The sequence below is a fragment of the Penicillium paradoxum genome, assembly GCF_028828445.1.
Source record: "Penicillium paradoxum strain IBT 22861 chromosome Unknown utg000004l_segment0_segment0, whole genome shotgun sequence".
Lineage (NCBI taxonomy): Eukaryota > Fungi > Ascomycota > Eurotiomycetes > Eurotiales > Aspergillaceae > Penicillium > Penicillium paradoxum.
The window spans coordinates 369345-381085 of NW_026643182.1; the positions used below are offsets into that span (position 1 = coordinate 369345).

The 11741-nt window shown below is 51.2% G+C and overlaps 7 protein-coding genes across 7 annotated transcripts; all 7 read left to right on the forward strand.

Annotated features, from left to right (window-relative positions):
* Nucleotides 1-290: 290 nt before the first annotated feature.
* Nucleotides 291-1338, forward strand: gisB (putative zinc knuckle nucleic acid binding protein; the record flags this gene model as incomplete). Its single annotated transcript, XM_057174956.1, has 6 exons — nucleotides 291-345; nucleotides 400-435; nucleotides 506-517; nucleotides 574-615; nucleotides 676-794; nucleotides 856-1338. The coding sequence occupies 6 exons, from the start codon at nucleotides 291-293 to the stop codon at nucleotides 1336-1338; spliced, it is 747 nt and encodes a 248-aa protein (XP_057032003.1).
* A 1506-nt stretch (nucleotides 1339-2844) lies between these two features.
* Nucleotides 2845-3210, forward strand: N7457_003912 (recombinase DMC1; the record flags this gene model as incomplete). Its single annotated transcript, XM_057174957.1, has 1 exon — nucleotides 2845-3210. One exon carries the CDS (start codon nucleotides 2845-2847, stop codon nucleotides 3208-3210), a length of 366 nt encoding a protein of 121 aa, XP_057032004.1.
* Nucleotides 3211-3282: 72 nt separating this feature from the next.
* N7457_003913 (uncharacterized protein) lies at nucleotides 3283-3627 on the forward strand (the record flags this gene model as incomplete). Its single annotated transcript, XM_057174958.1, has 2 exons — nucleotides 3283-3508; nucleotides 3560-3627. 2 exons carry the CDS (start codon nucleotides 3283-3285, stop codon nucleotides 3625-3627), a joined length of 294 nt encoding a protein of 97 aa, XP_057032005.1.
* Nucleotides 3628-3938: 311 nt separating this feature from the next.
* Nucleotides 3939-4920, forward strand: N7457_003914 (putative ribosomal small subunit assembly protein; the record flags this gene model as incomplete). Its single annotated transcript, XM_057174959.1, has 2 exons — nucleotides 3939-4850; nucleotides 4912-4920. 2 exons carry the CDS (start codon nucleotides 3939-3941, stop codon nucleotides 4918-4920), a joined length of 921 nt encoding a protein of 306 aa, XP_057032006.1.
* Nucleotides 4921-5620: 700 nt separating this feature from the next.
* N7457_003915 (general transcription factor IIH subunit TFB6 family) lies at nucleotides 5621-6614 on the forward strand (the record flags this gene model as incomplete). The annotated part of the gene is made up of 2 exons (XM_057174960.1): nucleotides 5621-6005; nucleotides 6172-6614. 2 exons carry the CDS (start codon nucleotides 5621-5623, stop codon nucleotides 6612-6614), a joined length of 828 nt encoding a protein of 275 aa, XP_057032007.1.
* A 3070-nt stretch (nucleotides 6615-9684) lies between these two features.
* Nucleotides 9685-10274, forward strand: N7457_003916 (uncharacterized protein; the record flags this gene model as incomplete). The annotated part of the gene is made up of 2 exons (XM_057174961.1): nucleotides 9685-9820; nucleotides 10189-10274. 2 exons carry the CDS (start codon nucleotides 9685-9687, stop codon nucleotides 10272-10274), a joined length of 222 nt encoding a protein of 73 aa, XP_057032008.1.
* Nucleotides 10275-10330: 56 nt separating this feature from the next.
* Nucleotides 10331-11669, forward strand: N7457_003917 (RNA-binding protein; the record flags this gene model as incomplete). Its single annotated transcript, XM_057174962.1, has 3 exons — nucleotides 10331-10623; nucleotides 10677-10823; nucleotides 10883-11669. The coding sequence occupies 3 exons, from the start codon at nucleotides 10331-10333 to the stop codon at nucleotides 11667-11669; spliced, it is 1227 nt and encodes a 408-aa protein (XP_057032009.1).
* Nucleotides 11670-11741: the final 72 nt, after the last annotated feature.

Genomic DNA, 11741 nt, shown 5'->3' on the forward strand with positions numbered 1-11741 from the left:
ATGTGGTATTCCGCCGTTTTGATTGAGCCTCGTGCTCCCCCCGCCGATCTACGTCTTCCCCTCTTTCGCTTGAATTTTTCGGAGTCGCAACGACTATGCGATCATGCGCTGGATTCCAGAGAATATCGGATATAATGGAACTGCAACCAAAGCAGGCGATTACTCCATGTTGAAAAAAGAGCACATCCAACAAGCTCCGGGAGGGAGGGGAAGACGCTGCTTATCGACGGAGCTATACCAACTATAACCCGGGCACCGGGCTGACTTGCGATGGATAGATTACCGTCAAAATGATGTTGTCTCGTCGTGCATGCTACAAGTGTGGCACTATTGGCCACTATGCTGGTTAGTATAGCTGGGACTATTCTGGTGTCTACGGTCGAACTAACGCCTCGGTAGAGGTCTGCTCTTCCACCGAGCGTCTCTGCTACAACTGTACGTGAATACCTCCCCAGGAAAAGTGTGCTCTTGTGTTACCGGAACGCTAATTGGTTACATCTCATAGGCAAGCAGCCCGGTATGTTCGACCATGAGTCATAGATACTCGGAACAACCTCCTAATCTATCAGACAGGCCACGAGTCCAGCAGCTGCCCTCTGCCCCGTACCACTGAGAGTAAGCGACCACTCAACATCAACCCCCTATCGCCATACTAGAGTGCTAATAATCATCCAGCTAAGCAGTGCTACAACTGCCAGGGTCTCGGTCACGTCCAGGCTGACTGCCCCACTCTGCGCCTGAACGGCGGTTCTAACGGCCGCTGCTACAACTGCAGCCAGCCCGGCCACCTTGCCGTAAGTCCTTGTCCCAAGACCAGGTCTTGAAGCTCCGAGTCAGTTGCTAATCCCACTCCAGCGCAACTGCACCAACCCCGCTGCTCCCGGAGCTGGTGCTCCTACCGGTCCCGCCGCTGGCCGCGGTGCCGGTGGTGGTCGCGGTGGCTTCCAGGGTGGATTCCGTGGTGGCTTCAACGGCTACCCCCGTGCTGCCACCTGCTACAAGTGTGGTGGTCCCAACCACTTCGCCCGGGATTGCCAGGCTCAGGCCATGAAGTGCTACGCCTGCGGCAAGCTCGGCCACATCTCCCGTGACTGCACCGCCCCCAACGGTGGCCCTCTCAGCTCCGCCGGCAAGGTCTGCTACAAGTGCGCCCAGGCTGGTCACATCTCTCGCGACTGCCCTACCAACGAGGGTGCCGCTGCCCCCGCTGCCGCTCCCGTTGTTGAGGCTGCCCCTGTTGCCGCCGCCCCTGCTGTGGCTGCCCCTGTTGTTGCCGCTGTTGAGGCTACTGACGCTACCACTGTCCCTGCTGCGGCCCCTACTACTGCCGTCGCATAAATGTGATCACCTGTCTCTCCACCCGCGCATCCGCCCCCATCACTCGAGGAATGCACGGAGTTCCTTTTTTTCCCTGATTCTATATTACGGTCATTTTCCCTAACCCTCAATTGGTCCTTCCTCTCCACCATTTCTTCCTTTGCATATATTTAACTCACACCCTCGGTTTTGGGGCACCGGTTTCTGGATTTGGTTTCTGGGCCTTTTTTTTTCTAAAAAAAAAAACAAAAAACAACACGAGCTTTTGATTTCTCTTATTTCCCCCTCCTTTTTGGAACGTGTTCTTTTTTTATCAATTTTTATCACCCCTATCATGTATACGACGAACAAACAGAAAAAGTTGCTTTTCTTTTTGTTTTTTGTTTTTCGCGAAGTCGCTCCCTTCTCGACTTAACTTCGCTTTCAAGTCTTACGATTGGCGTCTTTTGTCTATTCTCATGGATTATCTTTCTCGATTGGTTTGTGTCGATCGACTCTTGATTGGTTGCGGTTTTCCCGGATGGGCCAAGGAGAGAACGAGGAGATGAAGTGTGGCAATGGCTGTGAGGATGGTGGATCTGTTGAAGCTGAGGGGAATGCTTGGACTCGGGGACCGTTGCAACTGTGTTGTCTTGTGTGGAAAAGAGGACTTCCAGATGGGAAGAGTCCTCGTGGAGAACATCGAGAGCCTAAAAAGAAATATCTCAATTATGTTGTTCGCATTAGTAGTGTAGTTGTAGCGTGTTCGAGTGGTAAGCGCTTGCTAGCAGTCTGAACCCGTGACCCTAAGCATCCCAAGTTGCTCATCTCGTCTCTTGTTCACTCTGCACCCTTCCCCATCGGTTATATCCATCTAGCCATTTTGAATCAATTGATCTTTCCACCATGCCGGGCTCGGTTGGAAGTGATGAATTTGACGATGACGAGGTACTATCGAGTCCCCAACCCCAATCAAGGCTCATATATGTCCATCTAACCAGCAATCATTCTACATCTACAGGCGTTCATTTTAGACATTGACAGTATCCAAGCTCATGGCATCGGCGCAGCTGATATCACAAAACTGAAGGCTCATGGATTCTACACTGTTGCTGTCAGTATCAGCATGCCCTAACCATCTACTTTTCAGGCATGATCCATACCAATGCCCACGTTTTTCAATTAACCGAAGCATATATCCAGTCCGTTCACGGCGCCACTCGCAAAACCCTTTTGAAAATCAAAGGTTTCAGCGAGGTCAAGGTGGAGAAGGTCAAGGAAGCCATTCAAAAATGTCTACCCTCTAGTTCGGGTTTTATCACAGCCATGGAACTCCACCACCAACGCAAGAAAGTCGTACGCATCTCCACTGGCAGCAAGCAATTCGACTCAATCCTCGGCGGGTGAGTGATCCTTCATCGCCGTAGTTCAAGAGAAAAAAAAGTGTGAAGAAACAGAATTTAACTCTCATCCAGCGGCTTCCAAAGCATGAGCATCAGCGAAGTCTTCGGCGAATTTCGCTGCGGCAAAACCCAGCTCTCGCACACCATGTCGGTAGTCGCTCAACTGCCTAAAGCAGATGGCGGTGCAGCTGGGAAAGTTGCATACATCGATACAGAAGGTACATTCCGGCCGGAACGGATTGCACAAATTGCTGAACGGTTCGGCATGGACCCAGATGCTGCGCAGGAGAATATTTCCTATGCGCGCGCACTGAACAGTGAGCACCAGCTTGAGTTGCTGAATACTCTTTCTCAGGCCTTTGCTGGTGGAGAGTATCGACTGCTGGTCATTGATAGTATCATGAACTGCTTCCGGGTTGATTACTGTGGGCGTGGAGAGTTGGCGGATCGACAGCAGAAGTTGAATCAATTTCTGATGAAGCTGGCGCATATGGCGGAAGGTGGGATATGATCTATATTTCTGTTCGTTTTGTACCTTTGGCTGATCTAGATCTCCTTCGTAGAGTTCAACGTTTGCGTCTTGATGGTGAGTCTGATCTCTATCATATATTCTCTGTCGGTGTTAGGTCTCACAGTCAGGGTCCAGACAAACCAAGTCCAGAGTGACCCCGGTGCTAGTGCCCTCTTCGCTGGAGCTGACGGCCGCAAGCCCGTCGGTGGACATGTTCTTGCACACGCTTCTACTACTCGTGTGCTCCTTCGGAAAGGTCGTGGCGATGAGCGAGTTGCGAAGATTCAGGATTCTCCAGGTAGGTTACTCAGTATGCTAGAGGCTTAGCCACATTCTAACTCTCTGATAGACTGCCCGGAACGTGAAGCAATCTATATCATTACCAATGGTGGTATCAATGATCCTGATAAGGTTTGAGGGTGGTGTTGCCGACATGAAATATCGGTAGTGAAGGAAGTGTTTTGAAGTCCAAATTTTCATGATGTCTCAGGGGGTATGCTGCAACACTTTTATACCACTAGTTAATTCATAAAAGCATAATATATACTATGTTAGGCTATAAGCCTACCTAGAGCCATCTTGATGTCTGTTGTCGAAGCCCTAAAAAGAAGGTTCACCGCCTGCAGCGCCGCTCTGACACCCCGGCAAAATTCTGTGCCAAGAGCAAAACTGCAGAAAAAGTTCAGCTCAATCAACGCAACAATCCAGCAATCAAACCTCCATTCAAAATGAAGGTCAAATCCGTGGAGGTAGAAGGGTACACCACCCTGCCCATACAGCTCCCCACAACCCCCCTATTCCCCGAACCCGCCACACACTACCTCTACATCCGACCACACGAGCCCCGAATTCCAGACCCAGATTCCACCCGCTCCCTCTTCATCGTCAACGTCCCCATCGACACAACAGAAGCCCACCTCCGCCACCTTTTCGGCACACAACTCGCCGCAGGCCGCGTGGAAAGAGTCCAATTCGAAGATGTTTTCACCAAAAAGCGCGCCGTCACAACCACAGAATCCAACACCCAGTCCAAAAAGAAGCGCAAGCGCGTGACAGCCGATGACTTCGAGCGCCACCTAGACGATATCACCTTCCCATCCACCTGGGACCGCAAACTGCAAAAGAGCGGCGCACACGCCGTTGTCATTTTCGCCGACAAGCCTAGCATGGAAAGCAGCCTAAAAGCCGCCACGAAGGCCGCCAAGCGCGGGACGACCATCGTCTGGGGCGAGAACTTGCCAACTGACCGCATCCCCGTGCTGGGGCTGAACCGGTACGTGGCGCACGAGCGACTGCAGTATCCGGACCGGGGCACGTTGCTGCGGGCGGTGAACGAGTTCATGACGACGTTCACGCAGGTGGCTGAGACGCGCAAGCGCGAGGACCACAAGCGCTTGGCTGTGCCGGACGAGGATGGATTCGTTACTGTTTCGCATGGACCGAAGTTGAATTCTGTTGCGCGTGAGGATGAGATGCGGGAACTTGTTGAGAAGCAGAAGAAGAAGGCTGAGGGATTGGAGGACTTCTACCGATTCCAGTCTCGGGAGAAGAGGAAGGAGAGACAGAACCAGCTTATCAGGAGCTTTGATGAGGATAAGAAGAGGTTGGCGGAGATTAAGGCGCGGAAGGGCAAGATTAGGGTGAGTTCTTTCTCTTTTTGTTCCTTGTTTACGGTTGTGGAAATGCTGACCTTTTCAATAGCCCGAGTGATCTTGTGCATGATAGCATGGCGTTCTGGGTGTCTTTCGCTGGCAGGATAAAAGGTTCGAAGTGTCCTATGTACATGTGAGTAGCCTTTTTGGTGTTATGTTTTCTTGTTATACTCCGAGGATGAATACGCTGGGGCCATAGTAGCGAAACGCGCTTTGTCCGCTGTTCTGCCATGTCTGCAAATACCAGCATATTTATACAATCTTCTCGCCTTCTGAAATGGAGCTCATACCCTGGTTGGATTTATCGGGCTTTGTGATGTCCAGTTGCTAATTGTGGGTTTAAAAGGTTAGATGAGTACATACATGATCTCTCAATATCAATAGCGGTCATACTCCAATTGTGTATAGTTGTAGTTCATGCTTCTACTGCGTAAGACCGTAGATATCCCATTCCGGATCTCCCGCACAGACCAAGGCTTGGCGTGACATCCCACCTCTGGAGAAATGGTACGCTGTATTATGGACTGCTTGCTCTAGAGCATGAAACGATTTGGAACGATCAGAGACAAATGACTACAGTGGGCTCTTTCATATGAGGCTACTTCCGGCCAAATCACATTCGCAAAGGACAGCCTGAAACAAAAACTTGGCTTGATATATCTCGCAATAAAAACCCTACACTTCTTGGAATTCTACTCATTTCCGTATCCCTCTGTTTCTTGTATACATCAAAAGCTTGTCCAATCCGGCCACTCAAGATGTCACCCGCGCCAATCGAAGAGCCTGACTCCGACGAAGATGTTGAGTTTGAGGATGTCCCAATCCGCCTCCCGACTAGGAGCAGAAATAGAGAAGACATAGACATCCCTATAGTCTTCCCCTCAGCATCTCGACAAGAATGGATTCCAACACTGTCCCTCCCTCAACAGCGAGCCCAGCCCATCCCCTCCGGCTCAGAGGAAGAAACCCAGCTCCGAGGCCAAATCAGCACCGGCATAGAGCGGGTCACCTACCGCAAGATGAAGTCCGATATGGGCATGGACGCACCCGAGACCCCCGCCTCCGAGCGCAGGTACAATAGCTTCAAAGACCTTGCAGCGGATGTCGAGGGTCTTGTTGATACGCTTTGGGCGTCGGCAACACGTAAGTTCTTTCATATCTTCATATATCATCCAATAGAATCGAGAAACAGGGTGATAGTATTCTACAACATGTGTATCCCGTACTTTACTGTTCCCCTGTTTCTGGTTTCTTTCGATCTACTCTTACCTTTTGCTTCAGCCATATTCGAAAATCTAACTTTGTTCAGCGGCAATCCAAACCGAGGCCCTCATAACCCTCGCAGGCCTAACACAGACCTCCCTACCAGCCTTCCCATTCGAGGCCCAGCCAACCTTGTCGATCTTCTACAAGCTAGACTCGGTCTTCGCAGCTCTGTGTACAGCCACGCACCCACTCAGCGGGGCGGTACTCCCCGGCGCACAGCCCGGTCAGTCTCTCGCCACCGAGACGCAGAAAGTGCGAATCCGGAGTTTGGCGGAGCGCACGAGACTCGAAGTTTTTGCCTGTCTGGGGAGGTCTCACCAAAAGGTTAATCCTGCCAATGGCGATGAGTGGGATGATGACGAGGACAGCGGCGATGAAGTAGACGAGCCGTGGATGTTGGAAGCTACACGAGTTTACGAGAAGAGTCTTATGTTGCTTGCGGAGCAGGATGAGCCGGAGGAAATGGAAGAGTTCAGCTGTTCATGATATATTGCGTCGGGTTTCCCCTCCAGCTGACTTCCCAGGTGAAGAGATATATTTTTAGTATAATTAGTCTGTCGATTACGTCGGTGTGCAATATACGAGGTAGACGCTCAGGCCACACACAAAATCAAATGACATAGTTTGAGCAAGTCCCACTTCCATTTACTTCTCGCTATTTTCCTGAGCGGACTTGATGGATCCTGAGAATTCTTCTAGAAAGTTCTAGCACATTTTCTTTGAGAAAAAAAAAATCCAGATCCAGAGCTAGTGGGGTCAGTCCAAAAAAATCAAAAGAGATGATTCATTCCATACCCGGTGCAAGCTGAATCGGCGTATTCCAGTAATGAAGTATACCGTAAGCGGCCCCGTACGTCGGATTCAGGTAACAATCACAGACGGGCCTGGCACTCTCTTTGGCCGGAACGGAGCGAACTAAGTGGGTGTGAGCCCTGAAAGTGGGGGCTATCGGGGCATCTAGTGGCCTGGGGCTGCTCAGCCTCCGGGCGAAGGCCAGTAGTATGTTCCAGGAGCACTATGGTTTGGATGTGGGCATACTTGTTTGTGCTGTGTTTCCACGTGAAAACAAAGAAGATTTAATCTCGGTGGCTGAGATGTGTGATTCAGCTCCCGTTATTCAGCTCCGCTAGTGCCCTAGCTACTTTTAGTGGGAACGAAGAGCTGTGTTTCCATGGTTCTTAGGGCATCATATGTTACAGTCGATGACTGGAAGCCCTAAATATCAGATCAAAGATAGGGTCTTGGTACTTCACTATTTATTCTTTTTATTCTTCAAGTGTGCTCTCTTGAGCCACAGTTATCCACATAGGTTAATTGCCTCTTAAAGCAGTACCGACAGTGCCAGGATCGCTGCTGTGTCTCCCCATGCAAGGGCTGGATTAGCTTGTGCTCTTATACTCCGTACTCCGTACTCCGTACTCCAGCGGGATTAGATCTGAACCCTACATACGGCGTAGTAACAGGCTTGAGGGACATGAAATCAATTGATCATCCCTTACACACCATGTAGGGAGAGGGCTTCACCCAATACCACGGGATATACCCAGGTACCTACGGTATGGGTAATTGCATCCCAAAAGAAACGCGTCGCGTACCATCTCGCACCAGATGAGCCATTTTGAAATCTCTGATGGTAAAGCAGTAATTCCAATACGAGCGGCCCCCGAAGTCCGGCCAATGAAAGCGGAACTCTGCACAAGGAACTTCCCATGGTTCTAATGGAGCCCTTTTTTTTTCTCGTTCTCTTCTTCTCACCTCGGGAAGACTTTTTTTTTTCCTGGTTCTTTTCTTTCATGACCGGACGGGCGCGGGTGTATTGATTTAGGATACGGGAGGGAAAACCGGTTTGAGGAGTCCTTGCTTAGGCCAACGTCAGGGTATGAATTAAAGAACCTTACTTCAAGAAGATTGGCTTGGGAGCTACCTAGGTCTGCATCCTGCCTAGTCAGACACCTTCAGCTTCACTAGACCAGGAACCCGGGTATCTGGCTGACATGGCCGTATTGTGGAAACGGAATTACCGTATCTTGGTTCCATGGGTCTACGGCGTCTGGTCTTTTGTTTTCTTGATTACGATCTACTATATTCGATATTCGATATTCTATATTCTATATTCTATACAGAGAACGGGGTTCTATACAAGGATCGTATACGGAGTACCGTAGCTGGTAGATAGCAGTATATATATATAAATATGACATGTGGAATCAGCGCACTTGCCGACGAGTCCTCCGTACTCCGTACCTGGGAATATGTACCCAACAGGTACCTGATCCTGGTCCTGCTGCGCCCACTGTTTAGGCTACAAAGAAGATTACCTCAGCCCATGACGACAGGTGACTTGGGCAAAAGGGCCCACGGACCTGATGCGTCGACAAGTCACATTGCGAGGCCGGCGACAGGTCCTTGCATATTTCATGCATGGGCTTTTCCGGGCCCCTTGTTCTGGTCTTACACCGAGATTTGCTCGGATTTTGATCAGATCGGCTTTTGTGGCTTGGGGGAGGTTTTTTATTTTTGGCCCGTTGCCCTACGATCTCTTGCTCTGTTGGAGCGGACAGATGGAAACACTCGAAGACTAGGGTCGATCGCCGGCAAAGGACTCTCGATGTATAGCGTATACCTCGGTAGGCTATGATGTATCAGCTCTGGAGAATCTCCGGGCTTCCCGACATGCTGGAACGATGAAGAATCTAGTAAAAGCCCCGCATATCTGATATCATGCAGCATTGACAGAAATCTGGGGACACTGATGGGAATATAAGTACATGTATGTGGTCCAGATGTATGAAAGAAGAGAGCAACTGTTCGGATCGGCAGAGGCAAGGCACTCTCTGCACTACCGGCTAAAGTGGCCTACTAGTTGCCCGACATGGCCATATTATTGATACTGCGATGCGAAAGATGCCTATGGGAAAGAGGAAATCCAGGCCATCTACTCGTACCTAGGACTACTGCTCTCCATGTACTCCATACTCCGTCCTTCGTAGGTAAGCTGCTCGACCACATACCTTGGGAACGGAACATACCAATACCGCGTAATACACATACCGTACATCGACTCACGTAATGCGTTTCCCACTTCCCCTCTCTCTTCATCTCGCGAGGATTTGAATTCTTCATTTTCTTCTTTTCCCCTCTTCCTACCTCCCCCTCCCTTTTCTTATTGTTCGAAGATCTCGGTTTCAATTTTTCTGTTTAGTTATCGGGAGTTCTGCTTTTCCTCCCTTGTTGCCGATTACTCTTTTTTTGCCTCGCGCATTTCCAGTGTTTTCCCAGGTTTTCCTATCATTTAGGTGAGTTGGTCTGAGTTTCTCTGTCGCATATCGCATTTTGGACAGGCCTTTGGCTGCCGAAATCACTCCCATGTCACATGTCTTCCAGCAATTCGGCGCGCCAATCAGCCGTGGCTCGCGAGCTTCTTTGGGGTTCTCCACCATTCAATGTGTATGGTGACTCGCCTACGCTCCGACGTTTTCGCCTGGACCAGCGCTTCAGGGCATCGCACCGATAATTCACCGGTCGCACGTGTGTCGATTTTGATACCATCGTCAATATGGGAAATCGGCCAGACCTGGGTCTGTGCAATGCCCAGAAATTGTGCGGGCAGATTGAGAGGGTGGACGGTCGCATTCGGACTTCAACCGGGGACGACGGAAACGGCCAACGAACGATGATCGCCCAGCAACCGAGTGGAAATCTGATCCATTTTTGTCTCGCGCATCCGTTTTTCGCCCTTTCTTCGTTCGTCTTCGTCCATTCCACCCTCCCATAATAACTATCATCGCATTTATATGCTACCCGAAGCACTGGTCTTGGCGATTTCTGGCACCGCTTTGAGGCTCGGAATTCATTTGCGCTTGAAACAATCATTCGCCAAAACTGCTCGCTACACACCTTTTTTCTCTCTCACACATCCTTTTTCTTCTTTCAATTTCCTTTTTTTCCCGTTGTATCACTTATATGCAACTTGTTTCCCAATTATCTTCTTCTACTGCGCATTTCTAGATTTTCTTCAATTTGCGTGACAATTGATGAGATCTAACCTTGCATTCTTTAGGAGCCTTTCACGCCCGTCTCTTTGCTTGGCTTCGTTACGACTTGATCTCACGCCGGTCTTTCCTTAACGACTCCACGAAGTTCTAGTCGCTCAGCCATCTTATATTCTTACGTCGACTTTTCGGACTTTGTTTCTTGCAATCATGTCTTACAACGGCTTCGAAACTTTCCCTCAGCAGGACCCTGCCGCCGCTGGCGCCCCGGCTCCCGTTGACACCACCATGACCGGCCAGGCCGATCCCTCCGCTGCTCAGTTCCAGGGCCCTCCTTCTGGTGAGCCCAACTCTGCCCCCGTCCCCCAGCAGGGTGCCGATGGCAAGACCACCCTCTGGATGGGTGAGCTCGAGCCTTGGATCGATGAGAACTTCATCCGCAACCTCTGGTTCCAGATGGGCGAGCAGGTGAACGTCAAGATGATCCGTGACAAGTTCTCTGGGTAAGACACCGTAATTCTGATCGGATTCTTAAAATTGTTTCTAATGTGGGTAGTAGGAGCAATGCTGGATACTGCTTCGTCGACTTCGCTTCCCCTGCCGCCGCCGCCAAGGCCCTGTCTCTGAACGGCACCCCCATGCCCAACACCAACCGGGTCTTCAAGCTCAACTGGGCTACCGGCGGCGGTCTCGCTGATCGCAGGTAAGCGATACTCTTGTTTGATTGATTGTGTTCGGGCTTCTTAACTGACCCCTCTCCAGCCGTGATGACCGTGGCCCCGAGTACTCCATCTTTGTTGGTGACCTCGGCCCTGAGGTGAACGAATACGTCCTCGTCTCTCTCTTCCAGAGCCGCTTCCCCTCTTGCAAGTCCGCCAAGATCATGACCGATCCCATCAGCGGCATGTCCCGTGGCTACGGTTTCGTCCGCTTCTCCGACGAGAACGACCAGCAGCGCGCTCTCACCGAGATGCAGGGTGTCTACTGCGGCAACCGCCCCATGCGTATCTCCACCGCTACCCCCAAGAACAAGGGTCCCGGTGTTGGCGGTAACGGCGCCGCTGGTATGGGTATGCCCGGTCCCGCTGGCATGTACCCTCCCATGGGTGGCCCTCCTATGCCCTTCTACGGTGCTCCCCAGCCCATGAACCAGTTCACCGACCCCAACAACACCACTGTCTTTGTTGGTGGTCTGTCCGGCTACGTTACCGAGGATGAGCTCCGCTCTTTCTTCCAGGGCTTCGGAGAAATCACCTACGTCAAGATTCCCCCTGGAAAGGGCTGTGGTTTCGTCCAGTTCGTCCAGCGCCACGCCGCCGAGATGGCCATCAACCAGATGCAGGGCTACCCCATCGGCAACTCCCGCGTTCGTCTCAGCTGGGGTCGCTCCCAGAACAACTCCGGCCCCGCCGGCAGCCCCTACCGCCCTGCTCCCCCGCCACCCCCCATGTACCCCTCCATGGGTATGCCCCCGGCCCACCAGTACGGCGGGTTCGCCCCCATGAAGGTGAGCGATCACCCTGGCAGCCCGATCCCGGATCAAATGTGAAGCAGGCGGTCGGCTGACACACTCTTCCAGTAAGCGTTTCCCTTTGATTGAAAGCACCAGCAGGAGTTATTT